The sequence below is a fragment of the Rousettus aegyptiacus genome, unplaced genomic scaffold (genome assembly GCF_014176215.1).
Source record: "Rousettus aegyptiacus isolate mRouAeg1 unplaced genomic scaffold, mRouAeg1.p scaffold_m13_p_3, whole genome shotgun sequence".
Lineage (NCBI taxonomy): Eukaryota > Metazoa > Chordata > Mammalia > Chiroptera > Pteropodidae > Rousettus > Rousettus aegyptiacus.
In genome coordinates, this window is record NW_023416306.1 from 81,501,099 (window position 1) to 81,517,293 (window position 16,195).

The following is a 16,195-nucleotide window of genomic DNA, read 5'->3' on the forward strand; positions in this document are numbered from 1 at the left end:
ACTAGATGATTTGTCAAGCTTGTCACTTTTAATTTTCATTTTTTATCAGCATCGACACTCCAGGAGTGATAAGTCGTGTGTCCCAGCTGTTCAAAGGCCACCCTGACCTGATCATGGGCTTCAATACCTTCTTGCCTCCTGGCTACAAGATTGAGGTGCAAACCAATGACATGGTGAACGTGACAACTCCTGGCCAGGTCCATCAGATCCCCACCCATGGCATCCAGCCCCAGCCTCAACCACCATCCCAACATCCTTCCCAGCCTTCAGCCCAGTCAGCCCCAGCTCCTGTCCAGCCAACTCCTCAGCCCCCACCTGCCAAAGTCAGCAAGGTGAGCGCTTGGAAAACTTTATATCACATGAAATATGGATCCCTAGAAAGCACCCGCCCTTCTTTGACATTTCTCCTTAGATACACTTATTACAATAATTTTATCAAAGAAGATGCAGTAGTCACATCCCTATAAAATGGTTCACATTTCCATTACACATATTAAGATAGATATTTAAATCAAGACATCAACCACCTGAAAGGACCTCTTGCCTCCAGCTTCTGCTTATTGAACCCACAAGCATCACAACAGGTGGCAGCTTGGCATAGTAGTACTTTGACAGCAAAGGCAGAAATGGTCATCTTGTGATCAGATTATGCTACTGCCTGCATGGTCATCGTTTTACAAAAGTTACTCCATTTACCAGATTAGGTCATATCAAGCTCAACAAAAGATCCTGTTGCTGCTGCTGATGGTAATGACAGTGTGGATGTTCTTGGTCTAGAATTGTACTGTTTGATACAGAAGCCACTAGCCACATATGACTATTTAAATTTAAGTCACCTAAAATAAATTCAATTTTTCAATTGTACTGGCTTTGTTTCACATGCTCAGTAGCCTCATGTGGCTAGTGGGTAACATACAGAACTATGTAAATAAAGAACATTTCCATCATCTCAGAGAGTTCTATTGGGCAGAGCTGGTTTAGAAGATTTTTATATGAAGTTACTGCAATAATTAAATTGTCTTTTTCGATATTAAAGATCTGTATAGAATGAGGTTTTTTTCCTATTCTGTTATCACCTATTGAGCTAGTGAGCTTAAAATTGCATATGAAAAATTCTTCCCTGTATCTACTTTTAAGGTTGTATTTAGAAATTTTCAGACTAAAATATTTGTATTAGAACGTGTGAACCCTCTACCCTTCCTGCCCCTGCCCAATGTGATTTGAGTTGGGCTAAAATGGCCTGGCCAGAGTGAATAAAGGATGTAAGTTGATCAGATACCTTGTTTCTCTTTAGTTTGAACTTTCTTTCCTATGTCAAACCATCTGTGTTCCTGAGGAGAATAAAGACTTTTTTTTTTTTAGCCTTCCCAACTACAAGCACATACTCCAGCCAGTCAGCAGACTCCCCCACTCCCACCATATGCATCCCCACGTTCTCCACCTGTCCAACCACATACACCAGTGACAATCTCATTGGGAACGGCCCCATCCTTGCAGAACAATCAGCCTGTGGAGTTTAATCATGCCATCAACTATGTTAATAAGATCAAGAACAGGTTCCAGGGCCAACCAGACATCTACAAAGCATTCCTGGAGATTTTGCACACGTATCAGGTAAGACAGTTGCCCTTTCAACCTGTCTTAAGCAGGTCACCTTCCAAAGGCATCTAGTCTGAGAAGAAGTTGAATAACAATTACTGTGTCCACTAATTCTTACTGGAAATGAACCAGTTAGAAACCGGCACGTGTTTATAAAGTATTTGATTGCTTGGCTTTAATTGCCTTGTAGCAGGCAGTCAGGATTTTTAAAGTTTGCCCTGTAAAATTAATGCTTATTTGTGTGGGAAGTTTAGAGGATGACTTGTGTAGTATATAGTTAATCTACAGTGGAAGAGTAGAAGGGGAAATTTCTCTGTTTTCTTTACTCAATTGATTGTAGTCCTCTGAGCATTCACATAGTAACTGCCCTAGTTTTAAAAAGAATCGTCAGCCACCATCTTCCACTCTTTTATCGACTTGCATTCAAAACAATTGCAAAGAATATAGACTTTCTTCTTAAGTGCAGTCCAAGTAGATAATATGCAGCGCTTCTATCAGACATTTCATAAAACGTGCAAAAGTGAGTCATTCAAAACAATGCCCTCCAATATGATCTCTTTCCATTTGCAATTTATCAGAAAGAGCAGCGAAATGCCAAGGAAGCTGGAGGAAACTACACCCCAGCATTAACTGAGCAAGAGGTTTATGCCCAGGTGGCTCGTCTTTTTAAAAATCAGGAAGATCTGTTGTCAGAGTTTGGACAGTTCTTACCAGATGCCAACAGCTCTGTGGTAAGTTTTATTTAGAAGAACTATACTATTTAAAATTATTATCTTAGATAAGTTAGGAAGCTGGAATCAGAAGGAGACTTTTTCTAAATGATACTTGCTTTGGTGAAAGCATTAATCTCTTTCATGTGTCTTAATTAGCTTTTAAGCAAAACAACTGCTGAGAAGGTAGATTCTGTGAGAAATGACCATGGAGGCACTGTGAAGAAGCCCCAGTTGAACAACAAGCCACAGAGGCCCAGCCAGAATGGCTGCCAGATTCGTAGGCACTCTGGAACGGGAACCACTCCTCCAGTGAAGGTGAGAACGAACAGCAGCTCCTCACTTTGACTTTCAGGAGCAGTTCTAGTGGACAGGTACTCTAGGGTTGGTCATGTGTTCTTATCCTAAGTTTATTGGCCATCATATCCTGAATATTTGGAGTGAGTTGGTATATGTCACAGAATCTCAGTGCAAACCTTATCTGGCTTTGCAGAAGAATGTTAGAATACCACTAATTACTCAGGTCACTGTGCTTTTTTTGAGTTTTTTTACCCCTGTATTTTCTCTTGCTTTGCTATTAGCTGTCATGTTTTTTTTTTGTTTGTTTTCTGCCAAGGGTTCCTTACTAATTTTTCCTTTCCTGTTAGATTCCTTAGCTTTACACTAAGAAAGTTATTAAGCTTGATAATTGTTTTAGAAATAAGTCAGTGGTCTCTGAGGTCCTCCTGTGAGCAGAATGTATGTGCTTTGTGAGATTTCTTTGGTCTAGAGGCCTATCCTTCCCAAAGTTCTTTTTTGGGTTACCAGATCTTAATCTCTAAGGTAGGACCTTTGGGCTATATATAGCAGAAGGAGGTCCTAAACTCCTGTTAGTGACCTGTCTCATGATACTTCTCGTTAATAGTAAATGCTGCTGATCTGCCTGTGGAAAGCTAAGCCCACTCCTTCCCTCATTGATGTACTGCAGCTGGCCTAGGGAAAGGACTAGATGTAGGTATCGAATATTGCTTTAGTGAATTCTAAAGCAGTATATAACATGGAGGAGAGAGGCATGTCTGCAGAATTTAATTAAAATTAATAAAAGCTAGTTTTAGGAATTTCTAAAAGAATGAGGTGACTGGTGAACAAGCAAATAACTACAAAGACTGACATGTTAGGTGGTGCTGACATTTTGGAAGAACTGTTATTTAGTGTTTGTAATGGTTTTTCCTTTCAAAATGAGTTGAATGTATAATAGTTTCTATTCACTTTGGTAAAGAGTATTATACGGGTAGCAAGAATCGGGTCAACAGATCTGCTCATCATTTGGTCTCCTCCCACACTTAATTACACGCAGGTGGAAAGACTATATTGGGGAATTAGAATTCCCTGCCTATTTTCTCCTCAGGCAGTGTAAGCAGTGGCCATGGCTCCTCAGCAAGTGAACTCTGGGGTAGTAAAGGTAAATGTGCTGCTTCTACCGAAGTTTGTGCTTTTCTTCCCAGATAGTTGAGGTGGCCTTTTAAAAGTAAATTCTTGCCTGACAAGTTACATTGTGGCCTATTCGTTCCCTTTCAAAGAGCAATCTTAAATTGGTCTGAGTAAATATTATTGACAAGACAGTTATTTTTCCTGTTAGGAAAACTATGCTTTTTATCATGGATTTTTAAATTGAACTATAATTAAAGGTTAAAGATTGATTTCTGTCTACTCTAGGCTGTGTACTCCAGCTCTTTTTACAAACGGCCTCTTCTGCCTCCACAGCTAGGAAGACAAGGCAGTGGCATTAGGTTCCAAATAAAGTTACTTTTGGCCCATGGAAAAAGTAAGGATATTAATTCTAATATCACAGTAATGCTGTGACCATTTGTAGAGAGTATATTTGGGGAGTAGAATAATTTGTGAACCTCTGGGAAAAAACTGACAGACAAACACAGAAGACGGGTGGAAATTTTGTAGGGTGTAAAGTGAGTTAGTAATTTGAATTTCCTCATTTGTTGCAAATTATTAATTAGCAATGGTTAATGAGGGAAGCATTGAACACAGATGAAAATTCAGAGGAATCCACCCATCGAATCTTACGTGTTTGTATTTTTCCGTCTTTGCAGAAGAAACCCAAACTGCTCAGCCTAAAGGATTCTTCTATAGCAGATGCCAGTAAGCATGGTGTAGGAACTGAATCATTATTTTTCGATAAGGTGAGTAAATGAATGAATTAGATTTAACATTGGCTATTAGTGCCAAAAGAACATCAACCCATCCCCGAGAAGATTTTGCTTTAGAGGCATCAAACTGGTTAGGACTTTCTACTATTTAACATATTGTAGATCCTTTCAGTCTGCTAGAACTGTGAGCACAGCTGTGAGCACAGCTGAAGGAATGGTAGTATTGTCTGTTTTGGTTTTGTGAATTAAGTCTGCCGCAAAATAATAGCGTTTTCCACGGTGAAAGACAACTTTAATAAAATGCATGGTATTAAATACTCTCCAGTTGTTTGGTGCTTCCAGTTGCAGATGTCCTGTACAATGGGTAGTATATGCATCAGTTGTTGAGGACTTAAGATGACTTGGAGTCTTCTAATTGTTTGTGATGCTTATTTGCAGTACTCCATATTGGGATCCTGAGAATTCTGATTTGTTGTTAGAGCTCCCCAGGTGATTCTAATGAGCAGCCTGAGTTGCAATCACTGGTATAAATGGTGTTGTGGGGTGTGTTAGTTTGACTCCTATGTTTCATGTCCTCCTTAGAATCAAGTTGATGATTAGAAAGCTATTTTCATCAGGGTAGCTGACAACTGTCAGACTTCTCACTGGCAGGACCCAGCTTGGATTGATCTGCTGGTGATTTACCTTCTTGCACCTCTGGATTTTTGCAAAAGGGCAAATGATTTAGCACCTTCATGATTGGTGCCTCCTAATCTCTCTCTAGCCTACTGTGCTTATGTGAGCTGTTCTGCAAATCCTCAAGAGTCCCTGACTCTGACTTGAATCATTTTTGAGGGCTGCCCTGTCCCTTGATGCTTTTAAGATAAAGGTAGAAGTCCGGGTCACAACCAGCAAATGACAAGGAAAGGGTTTTGGGTGGGCACTGAAAAGTTCATTTTTTAAAGTGGTTTTTTGTTGTTGTTGTTTTTTGAGTACTTTTTTCTTTAGAATTACATACTAAAGTACAGATGAAATGTCTGGAATTCATTTTAAAATTCATTGGTGAGGGAAATGGGTATAGATGAAATAAAATGTATTATATATATTGATCGTTGAAGCTGGGCGAGTACATGGAGTTCATTAAACTATTCTATTTATTGTATGTTTAAAAGCTAATAGAAAAACAAATATGGTATATAGTACAAAACAGTGTTCTTTCATCTTTGGCTTTGAAGGTACATACATATTCCATATAGTGTCTACTGATGAATAATTACAAAAAGTATATGGGAGCCTGGAGATGGGGTTGTTGATAAACCGCTTGGTTTGGTGACAGTCTGCAATCTCCATGGAAGGACCACAATGCTAGATATTTACTTTTGAAATTGAAACTACAGATTGCTCATCTAACCAGGCTAGTTTTACTTTATGTCATTGAACATTTTTAGGTTTTCGGATATTAGAATGCTCAATATTATATGGAGGAAGGAAAGGGGTTAGGTTAGAGGACAGAGGTATCTATTTAAAAAGATCATTATTCAAGATTTCCAGGGTTTGAAAAACAGTATTGACAAAGGTTCTTGATGTAAGCATCTGTTAAGAGATGAAACAAAAGCTTGGGTAGTTCTGATTTTGATTTGGAAAATCATGCATATGGAAAAGTAAATGTCTTATTTATTACGGGATCTCATTTTGAAAATTTTTATTACGGAAAATTTTAAACATGTGAAATTAAATAATAAAATGTCTCTTTGTGCACATACCGTGCAGCTTCTTTCATATGTACTCTCACCTACCCCAGATTATTTGGAGACAGATCCCAGATATTATTTCATCCATAATTATTTTACCACGTTTCCTTTTGAAATAATACCTTTTTTCAAACATGATGATTATCACATATAAAAAAGCTAGCATTAATTCCTTAGTTTTGGGTAACTTCAAATTTCCCCAGTTATTTAAAAGCAACCTAGGATCTCTTGATTCCTTACTTAACTGTTTCTCTTTTGGTTGCTTCTATAAGGTCCGAAAGGCTCTGCGGAGTGCAGAGGCCTATGAAAATTTCCTACGCTGTCTTGTTATCTTTAACCAGGAGGTGATCTCTCGGGCTGAACTTGTGCAGTTAGTCTCTCCTTTCTTGGGGTAAGTGGAGTTGCGGGGGCTTAGCTCTGATGCATGATATGAAAGTGAAATAAAACTTAGTTTGCTAGAGTATATGATAGGCAAAATTAATTTGATTGTGCTGGGTCAGTTGGTTCATAAAATGTCAGAAGACTTCTCTGGGAAGTCTCCTAGTTCAGCTCTAGAGTTTTAAAAAAAAAAAAGGACAGCAACCAAGACTAATGGTCTCCTGATATCCTGACCCAATGTTGGATGTTAATGTGTTAATGGAGACCAATCTCTTCCAGGGTTCTAGAATCTTGACTGTATTTGACAACCTAAGAATTATCTGAATACCGAAGCAATATTCTTGATTAGAAGAATGGCTAGTTATTGTCTAGTTTTAGTGCAGCTCCTCAAAGACCAGTTTAACTGAGCACTTTACAGAAAAGGAGCCAAATGCTCAGAAGCAATGCTTCTGAGGCAGAAAATAATCATTGTTATTGGAATGTCCCTGGTAGCAGAGTTCTGACCTAACACCAGATAGTAGCAGTCACACATCATGATAACTATATCATGCTTCTAATTGCTCACCAGTTTTTGGTTTGATTCTTCAGGAAATTCCCTGAATTGTTTAATTGGTTTAAAAACTTTCTGGGCTATAAGGAGTCTGTACATCTGGAAACCTTTCAAAAGGAACGAGCCACAGAGGGCATTGCCATGGAGATAGATTATGCCTCTTGTAAACGGTTGGGTTCCAGCTACCGAGCCCTCCCAAAGAGTTACCAGCAGCCCAAGTGTACAGGACGGACTCCTCTCTGTAAAGAGGTAAGGCCTCTCCCAAAAGGATCAACCCCAGATCCTCAGCTTTATGTAGAAGGGAGTGGTCCCAAGGATTAAGAGTTATATGAGTGAGGAAATCAAGATACTTCTGTGTTAAAAAAAGATGGCAATGGTGTTTCACCCTTGTTCAGAACCTTTTCCTTAATATCTTTTGTAAACTTTCTAAAAGTGAAACTTGTCAACTGTTTCTTCCTTCCCCTAGAGTTTTGTTTTTTATTGAGAATATTCAGAAAGCTTTGTTACACTTTTATTTCAATTTCTCTTCTTTTACCCGAAGGTTTTAAATGATACCTGGGTTTCCTTCCCTTCTTGGTCTGAGGACTCTACCTTCGTTAGTTCTAAGAAAACTCAGTATGAAGAACATATCTATCGTTGTGAAGATGAACGCTTTGAGGTACAAGCTCCTTTATCATTTGAAGTTTGGGAAAATCAAAGATGATAAATGATAAGATAGCTTGTCTGTGAGGGTCAGCTTTTAAAATTGAAAAGCCAGAGGCTTACATTCTTCTGTGTTAAATGCTTGTACTTCCTTGCTTTTTGAGTTCGTCAAATGTGCTAGTATTATTTCTATGGCAAAAGTGACTTAGGCCACATTAACCCTTTTAACTGAAATCATCCATTCATGGTTTATTAACACTTTGAATTTTTAATAGCATTTTTAAGGTTGTGTTTTACATGGTATAGAAACTTAGTATCTATCATATAGCCTACTGGGCTTCCTTGAAGCGGTTTGAAATGTTTATTTTAAAATGTGTATTGTTATTCTTAGGTAGTTAGCAAACCAGCTCTCCTATAAGAACTGGAATTCTTAAATATTTCTGATGTTGATTTGGCTCTTCTTGAAAGAAAGTTAAATTAGGGACTTTAAAGTAGTTGGGAAGGGAAGAGCTGGTAGAGCCCTTATACCTGGAGTAAGAATGCTGAAATTAAGATCAGAATCCCCAGTGTGTCTAGTTTACTGATATCCAAAAAAAAAAAAGGTGGGGGCGTGTGTGTTAAATATATCTAAAGAGTTAAAATTACATGTATTCTATTTAATTATTATATAAAACTGGCCCCGTTTATTCCTCTGGTTGGGTGATATATTGCTCTGTTTTTAATCCATATTGATAGTTATCTCTGGTAGTTATCCCCCTCACACTTGCTTCAGTTGTTTCTGACATATTTTGAATGAAGATCTACGTGTTACTTGGCCAGTGGCAGGTGATTGGCCATCTCTGCCACAGAGTTTATGAGGAGGTTCAATCATTTGCAAAAAGTTAAATCATGGCAGATGTTAACTTTCATGGAAAATTTTTTCAGGCTAAAGAAAGCATTTATTTGTTACCTACGTTTAGTAAGGTTAGATGAGTTAGCAGAGATCGGCATCTTTTTTTTAATGGGATGTTCCTGTTCTCAGCTGGCATTCTTGGAAATGAGAGGCAACATCTTCATTTTCCATTTGTGATTATAGGAGTGAAGATGACAAAAGTGTGGTGTGTGCGTACATGCTTAGGATTAGCTGGGATGGGCTAGTTTGAAAGAGTATACTTTTATACATAAGGATAGGTTAGAGATCTACAATACAGGCAACCCCCAAATCTCAGCGGCTTGAAGAAACATTTATTCCTTGATCTTGCCACATGTACATTGATGCTTAGCAGAAAATTCTGCTCATCAGAATTACTTGGGGACCCAGACTGACAGCATGCCACCATCTTAAACATTGTCAGTCCCTGGAGGATAAAAGCTCAGAAGGGTCTTGCACCCTTAAATACTGTAGCCTACAAGTAGTAAACATTGCTTTGACTTACTTGTTTACAACTCATTTGCCAGACTAGGTACATGGCCTTATTCAGTCACAAGGGAGCCAGGAAGTTCAATCCATCTTCAAAATTGGGGAAAAGGGGTGCGGGCAGAAATATTTGACAAAATTACTTCTAAAGTCCCCAGACTAGAAAACTTAGGGAAACTTTTACAGGCCTTTGCTCATAGGCCCTTGAGGCTGCTCATTTACTTCATTTTCTGTTGTTTCTCATTTAGAGAATCTTGTGTTAAGTCTAGGAAAAAAGTTTACTCAGGCTGCCAATCATATACTTATCCAGGTCAGGCTTGACCCTTGCCAGAAAATAGCTTCAGGAATTCAGTAAGAATTTACGTGGATTTCCATATGTATAATATTGATGTTCTTAAGGAATGATAGTTTCTGCTGTTATTACTACTAGATGTGGAACAAGGCTATTAAATATTTAAATATTTCAGGTTATTCTGAAAAACCTTATGAGACTTGAATGATTTTTGGGGGATTGTTTTTTGGTTTTGATTGTTATTGTTTGCAACAGATCTTAGCAATTCAAGAACATTCAAGGAAAAGTGTCAGTAAGGTTGCCTCCTGTTAGATCCTGTTAGTCTGGGTCAGTAGTCCTAAGTCAAAGACACTAGTGGTGGTAGAAGTAATGACTACCACTTACCCATCATGTAATGATATTTGTTATATGCCAGGCTTTGTGCTAAACCCTTTATGTGGATTATATCCTTTAATCCAGAAAACAACCTTATGAGACTAGGCGCTGTTACCCCTATTTTACTGATACGGAAACAGTGTTTTATGGCTAGTATGGCAGAGCCAGGATTCCAGTTCAGGGAGTTTGACTGGACCTTATACTCCTAAGATTCTATTCTGGTTTGGCTCTTGAGCACACTTTGTCTTTGTCTTTAGCTTGATGTAGTTTTAGAGACCAATCTGGCAACAATCCGGGTTCTGGAAGCAATACAGAAGAAGCTTTCCCGCCTCTCTGCTGAGGAACAAGCCAAATTTCGCTTGGACAATACCCTTGGGGGCACATCGGAAGTCATCCATAGAAAAGCACTCCAGAGGATATATGCTGACAAAGCAGCCGACATCATTGATGGTCTGAGGAAGAACCCCTCTATTGCTGTCCCCATTGTCCTTAAAAGGTATCCGAGCAAATGTGCTCTTCATGCTTTCGTGTACTTTGTGATAGAGTCTGTGTCCCATTAGATAAAACTCTCATTTTTGACCTGTTTATCTCATGAGACCTCCACTTCTCTTTATGGTTGCTGAAAATCAGGTGCAGCTTGGGATAGTGGAGCTTCTTTTTTTAAAAAAAACCAAAAAACAAAAATAAAAAACTGCTTCATGAATTTGTATGTCATCTTTCTGCAGGGACCATGCTATTCTCTGTATCATTCCAATTTTAATATATGTGCTCTTGAAACAGCACGGTAATTGAGTTTCTTGATACGATTCTTTGTAACCAACAGTAAAGGACAACCCTCGAAAATCCATAGTGGAATGCTCTGTGTTGGAGACTGTATTTAAAGTATAGAAAAGAACAAAGAAGAGAACCACCAACCCATGTTTCTGCCATTCAGTACTAACTGTTGTAACATCTTTAGTTTTTAATAAGAAGGATCGCTCTTGGTCTATAAAATTGATGTATGTAATTTTAAAAAACTTAGATTGCCGTTTCTACCAAGGATGTCTTTCTTCTTTCTCTTACCTGAGGTATAGAGGGGCTTTTGTGCCCACCAAAGGCCAAGTATCAAGGGGCCAGAGTTAGGACAGAGCCCCAGGTTCCTCCAAATCCATGGCTCTCTGGACCACACTGTGAATCTCAGCGAAGAGTTGGGTCCTCACTCAGTATCACTTGGTGAAAAGGAATTCTTGTCTGCTGTATAGTTCAGAGTTGCCCTGATTTTATTATTGTTCTCTAGTTTTCCTGTGAGGTGCTGGCACAGGTTATTCCTCTTTGTGCCGGTGGGATTTAACTTGGCTTTGTAGATGTCAGTTCTCATGCTGATTTTGATTTTACTCTCCTGATTTTACTCTCCTCTTCTAAAGGGTTAGTATCAGTTGTTCTCATCAGAATTTTTCAAACTGTTCAAAGGAACATTACTGTACACTTTCTCTGCCCTTGGACTTTTGCATTTACATTAGTATAGTAAACATTCTTAGTCCTGTAGCAAAGAAACTTATTTAATTTTGTTTTAGCTGGCCAAGGGAGAAAACTCCTTTTTCAATGATATTCTGTGGAATGCTATTTGAGAAATAACTAAGTAGTATTTCTGACTTTGGGACAAATTACTTCCCTAAAATAAGTCCTGAATGAATAATTTTCCTCATGTAACAGAGTTAAAGACTGCTTTGAATAACATTTATCTCAAGTTGCCAATAGTTTTGATGGGCCTGTTATATCTTGACTTTTGAAATAAAGTAAGTGTAACATTTCTCACTTCTAAACTCTTAGGAGAGTAGGCACTGTTATCTTGATTTCACTGGTAAGGAGATATTCTTATGTGGCTAGTGTGGCAGTCCAAGGAGTTTGACTCCTCACCTTATAATTCCCATGTCTTGTTGTTTTCACCCCTCCTCCACACCGCATTAGGTTGAAGATGAAAGAAGAAGAATGGCGAGAAGCTCAGAGGGGCTTTAACAAGGTGTGGAGAGAGCAAAATGAGAAATACTACTTGAAGTCTCTGGACCACCAGGGCATCAACTTTAAACAGAATGACACCAAGGTCCTGAGGTCTAAGAGCTTACTCAACGAGATTGAGAGTATTTATGATGAGGTGAGCTGGAGATTTCTGTATCTGTAAGAGGACTCCAATCTGTGTGTTCAGCATAGCTTTAATTCCTGAAAATTACTTTTGTTATATGAAAGTGAGACCCTCTAAGAATTGTTGATTCTTGCTACATAACTGTCATAGACTTCAATTCCTGATTTTACCATTTTAAACCTAAACCTCACCTTTATGCCTAAGCTGTTTTACTGGTTTCCCAATTTACCGTCCTGGTTTCAGTTTACGCCCGGTGCCTCCCTCTCCTGCTTCTCCCTCCATATATTTACCTCAGACAGTACTTTGTATTTGTTTGTAAAGCCTGTCTCAACTTCCCACAACTTAAACACTTATCACTTATCTCCAAACTTTTTAATCCTTGTTTATTGAGCATACTTACAAGAATTATATATTTAGTATGGGAGCTAGGATACAGAGATGAATAAGATATTAATCTTGTTTTCTTCAAGATTACAGTCTTAGGTGATGGATTAAACCGTAAATGCTGTGTGACAATTCTAGAAATGGTGTGATCTTGAATTTTAAACTTTTTATTGTGAAAATGTCAACTATACACAAAAGAGGGGGAAATAGTAAAATGAGCTCTTACATAAATGTAAATAATCATCTTTATTTTGCCAGTGTTGTCACATCTAACATCTTCTGCATGCCTACCCCAGAAGTACTTTAAAGTAAATCTAGACCTCATATTGTATCCTCCATAAATACTAATTCACAATTTTAAAAGATGGTCCCAATTCTGTCCCATTGTCCCCTATAAGTCTTCAAAGTCTAGAAGGTTACCAATATTTTGGGATCAGACCACATCTTCCACATTACCTTACTGTCCCCTGAAATTTTGGATTAGAAAATAATAGCCAGAATGGTTGATAATGGAATGTACTGATGATTTAGTCTCATGGGTCTGTTTATCGTTCGTCTAGATATATTACTTAATACTTTGTGTGTCTCTCCTGTTAGAGGCAAGAGCAGGCTACGGAAGAAAATGCTGTTGTACCTGTCGGCCCACACCTCTCGCTTGCCTATGAAGACAAACAGATCCTGGAGGATGCTGCTGCTCTGATTATCCACCATGTGAAGAGGCAGACGGGCATTCAGAAGGAGGACAAATATAAAATCAAGCAAATAATGCATCATTTCATTCCAGATCTGCTCTTTGCTCAGAGGGGTGATCTCTCGGATGTGGAAGAAGAGGAAGAAGAAGAGATGGATGTAGACGAAGCCACAGGAGCAGCTAAGAAGCACAATGGTGTCGGGGGCAGTCCCCCTAAATCAAAGCTATTGTTCAGTAACACAACAGCGCAAAAGTTAAGAGGGATGGATGAAGTATATAATCTCTTCTATGTTAATAACAACTGGTATATTTTTATGCGGCTGCACCAGATTCTGTGCTTGAGGCTACTGCGGATTTGTTCCCAAGCAGAACGGCAAATCGAAGAAGAAAACCGAGAGAGAGAGTGGGAACGGGAAGTGCTGGGCATAAAGCGAGACAAAAGCGACAGCCCCGCCATCCAGCTACGTCTCAAAGAACCTAGTGAGTGCCTAGACTGTTGATTTACAGAGAGTGTGTTCACAGAATGTGAGGGGTTGAGGGCCTCAATACCTAGGTAGACTCGGGATTGCTTTCTTTTATAAATGGAGCACAAACAGGCCTTAGAGGGGTTCAAATTCTAGCTCTAAAACTTGCTGGTTATTTGGTTTACTTAGAACCAGTTTACCTGCAAAATGGAAGTGCAACTTGTTACCTTGTGGGGTGGTTGAGAAAATTGCAGAAAATAATACAAACTACCTGTGCAGTGCTCGGATCATGGACACTCGATGGCTGGTACTATGGACATCAGGGAAGGGGGCGTCAGTTACCATCCTTTTCCCAGGTGGCAGATATCTGAGTTATTGCAGAATGTTTCAAAGGACAGAGAGGTACAAAAATGGCATAGTTGGTTCACTCCATGACAGAACATACATTCCTAGTGTTCATGCCTAAAATCTGAATTTTCTGATGCGTTTGGGCAGAACATCTCGTTAACCTTCAGGGTTCATGGCTTATTCATAATAAAATAGGCTATGGAAAGGAGATTGGAACCCAAGAGATTGTGTGAGATAGCAGAATAGGCAGAGCGATAATGAAGATAGAGAACTCAGGAAAGGGAAAAAATTCAGGGTTAAGGAACCGTGTGTTTTCTATTTCACTTATTTGTAGATAACTGTTCAGTTCCTAAATTAGTTGTTTAAGCTGAGTTTTTTCATGAAAAAAACTTTCATGGAGCCTTTCTTTTGTGCTCTTGAAGTAAATTATCTTTTTTTTTCTTTTTTTTAACTGTTGCTGATACAAGAAGCTCATGTGTGGCCCTAGCCTTCTGTTGAAGAGATAATGACACTGGGAATTAATTCTAAAAGCCTTTCTCTCTATTAATCCTAGCTTGAGAGAGACAACTTTTAGACCTCAGTGTGGTGATTCCATCTGCTTGGGTAGAAATAAGAGAGAAAACAGCCTAGTCCTGGCTTGACCACTGACTTAACCCTGGTTTGAGGGTTACGTCGTTTGGCCTTGAGTGATAATGCCAGCCTCAACACTGATCATAGCATGTGTACAAGTCTGGTTTTCACTCAGCTTTATTCTGGCATAACAGCAATTTTTCACAGCACTTATGCAGACCATGCCTATGCTGTGGCTCTGAACAAGGTGATATTCTGTGATGAAATTCAAGCCAATTGCTACTTTTAAACAATTGTCCTATTTTTTGTGTCTTGAATAAGTCCATCACACTTCAAATAAACAGATATGGACTCAGCTTTTCCTCTCAGCCTCTTTGACTCTACAAACTTTACAAACTGGTAACCAAATGTCAGTGACAGAGTTCCTTTTGTAACTTTTTCATTTCGATGAACTTTTTATTAAAAGTACAACACATGTGCTGAAAAGTACACAAATCTGAATTGTATAACTCAGTGAATTTTTACAAGTGACCAGTACCTGGGTCGAGAAACAACATAACAAGTACTCCAGGTTCACCCCCTCATGCCACTGTTTTGGTTGCTAATGAAATCAGATATGCTTGTTTTTGAGTCTTATGTAAATGGGTCTTATTTTAGTAAGTGGAAAGTATAGTCCTTTCACCATTTGCTAATTGCCAACATCTCCATATCAACTGATAAGATTCTAGCTGGTGGCAGAAGTGATTTATGTACAACAGGTACAGATATCACTTCATGCAGTTTGTGGAGTACAAGTTTGAATCCATTTTTAAACAGAAGGACTGACAAATGCAAGTGACTTCATTATTCATAGAAGATTTAATTTGCACGCCTGTTTTTCTGTGCCCAAAAGGTTTCCTAGTGTGACTCTTGTCTGCCTTTTCCTCATCTGCACTCCATACTTTATTGAAATAGCTTTGTGAATAAGTGACTCATGTGAGGAATGCTCTGTGCAGTCCAGAAGAGCAGGTTCCTCTCTCAGCAGAGGAGCCAGCAACTCTTTGAAGAAACTTTTTTCCTAGGATATTTTACTCTCATCATGCAGAGCCCAGCAGAACTGTCAGGTGTCTTTCTGGCATGGTCAGAGTAGTGGAAGCTGCTGGTAAATTGCAAAGTCATTCTCCTTTGATAAACAGCGCTGGTGATTATAGCCACCTGTTAGATTTTGTGTGTCTACAGCAGATTGCATGGGTATGTTTTGAGTACCTAGGCCTAGACCAACTGTGGGACTTGCCTTCCCCGCTCTCCTGATCTTTTCCTAGCAGGGTAAAGCCTCACCTGTCCCATCTCTCCCACAGTGGATGTTGATGTAGAAGATTATTACCCAGCTTTCCTGGATATGGTGCGGAGCCTGCTGGATGGCAACATAGATTCATCACAGTACGAAGATTCTCTACGAGAGATGTTCACCATTCATGCCTACATTGCCTTCACCATGGACAAACTAATTCAGAGCATTGTCAGACAGGTGAGGGCTAGGGTTGATCAGGGAAGATGTCCTTCTGTAAAGATGGACCAGGCAAGAGAAAAGGTTTATACTAATGTTTATGAATGAGTGGGGAAGGGGGAGTTAATGTGATGTTAACAAAGTGGCAGTATTTCAGCCACATGGTTGACTCCTCTGCTTTGCTTAGTGTGCTCTCACAGTTGGATGTTCATACCTCAAACCTGATATTTTACTCCTTTCTTACTGGCTGCTTCTAGAGCCAGCATTGGTTCTGACCCCGCTCTCTGCCCTACCAGCCTCGCTCTTCCCTCATCTGT

General features: G+C 39.1%; 1 protein-coding gene and 1 non-coding gene across 2 annotated transcripts in view; one reads left to right on the forward strand and one right to left on the reverse strand.

Moving 5' to 3' along the window:
* SIN3A (SIN3 transcription regulator family member A) overlaps window positions 1-16,195 on the forward strand; it is a 52,684-nt gene that overhangs the window by 19,841 nt on the left and 16,648 nt on the right. The window contains exons 5-16 of the mRNA XM_016144098.2: window positions 50-332; window positions 1,363-1,614; window positions 2,178-2,330; window positions 2,469-2,627; window positions 4,397-4,486; window positions 6,456-6,574; window positions 7,150-7,360; window positions 7,653-7,769; window positions 10,074-10,312; window positions 11,764-11,947; window positions 12,917-13,490; window positions 15,730-15,899. Of these exons, the coding sequence (XP_015999584.1) occupies window positions 50-332; window positions 1,363-1,614; window positions 2,178-2,330; window positions 2,469-2,627; window positions 4,397-4,486; window positions 6,456-6,574; window positions 7,150-7,360; window positions 7,653-7,769; window positions 10,074-10,312; window positions 11,764-11,947; window positions 12,917-13,490; window positions 15,730-15,899 (2,551 nt within the window). The remainder of the gene's footprint in view (window positions 1-49; window positions 333-1,362; window positions 1,615-2,177; window positions 2,331-2,468; window positions 2,628-4,396; window positions 4,487-6,455; window positions 6,575-7,149; window positions 7,361-7,652; window positions 7,770-10,073; window positions 10,313-11,763; window positions 11,948-12,916; window positions 13,491-15,729; window positions 15,900-16,195) is intronic.
* On the reverse strand, window positions 10,497-10,599 carry LOC118601073. The gene has a single exon (XR_004950176.1). It is a non-coding gene; the product is annotated as a U6 spliceosomal RNA (small nuclear RNA).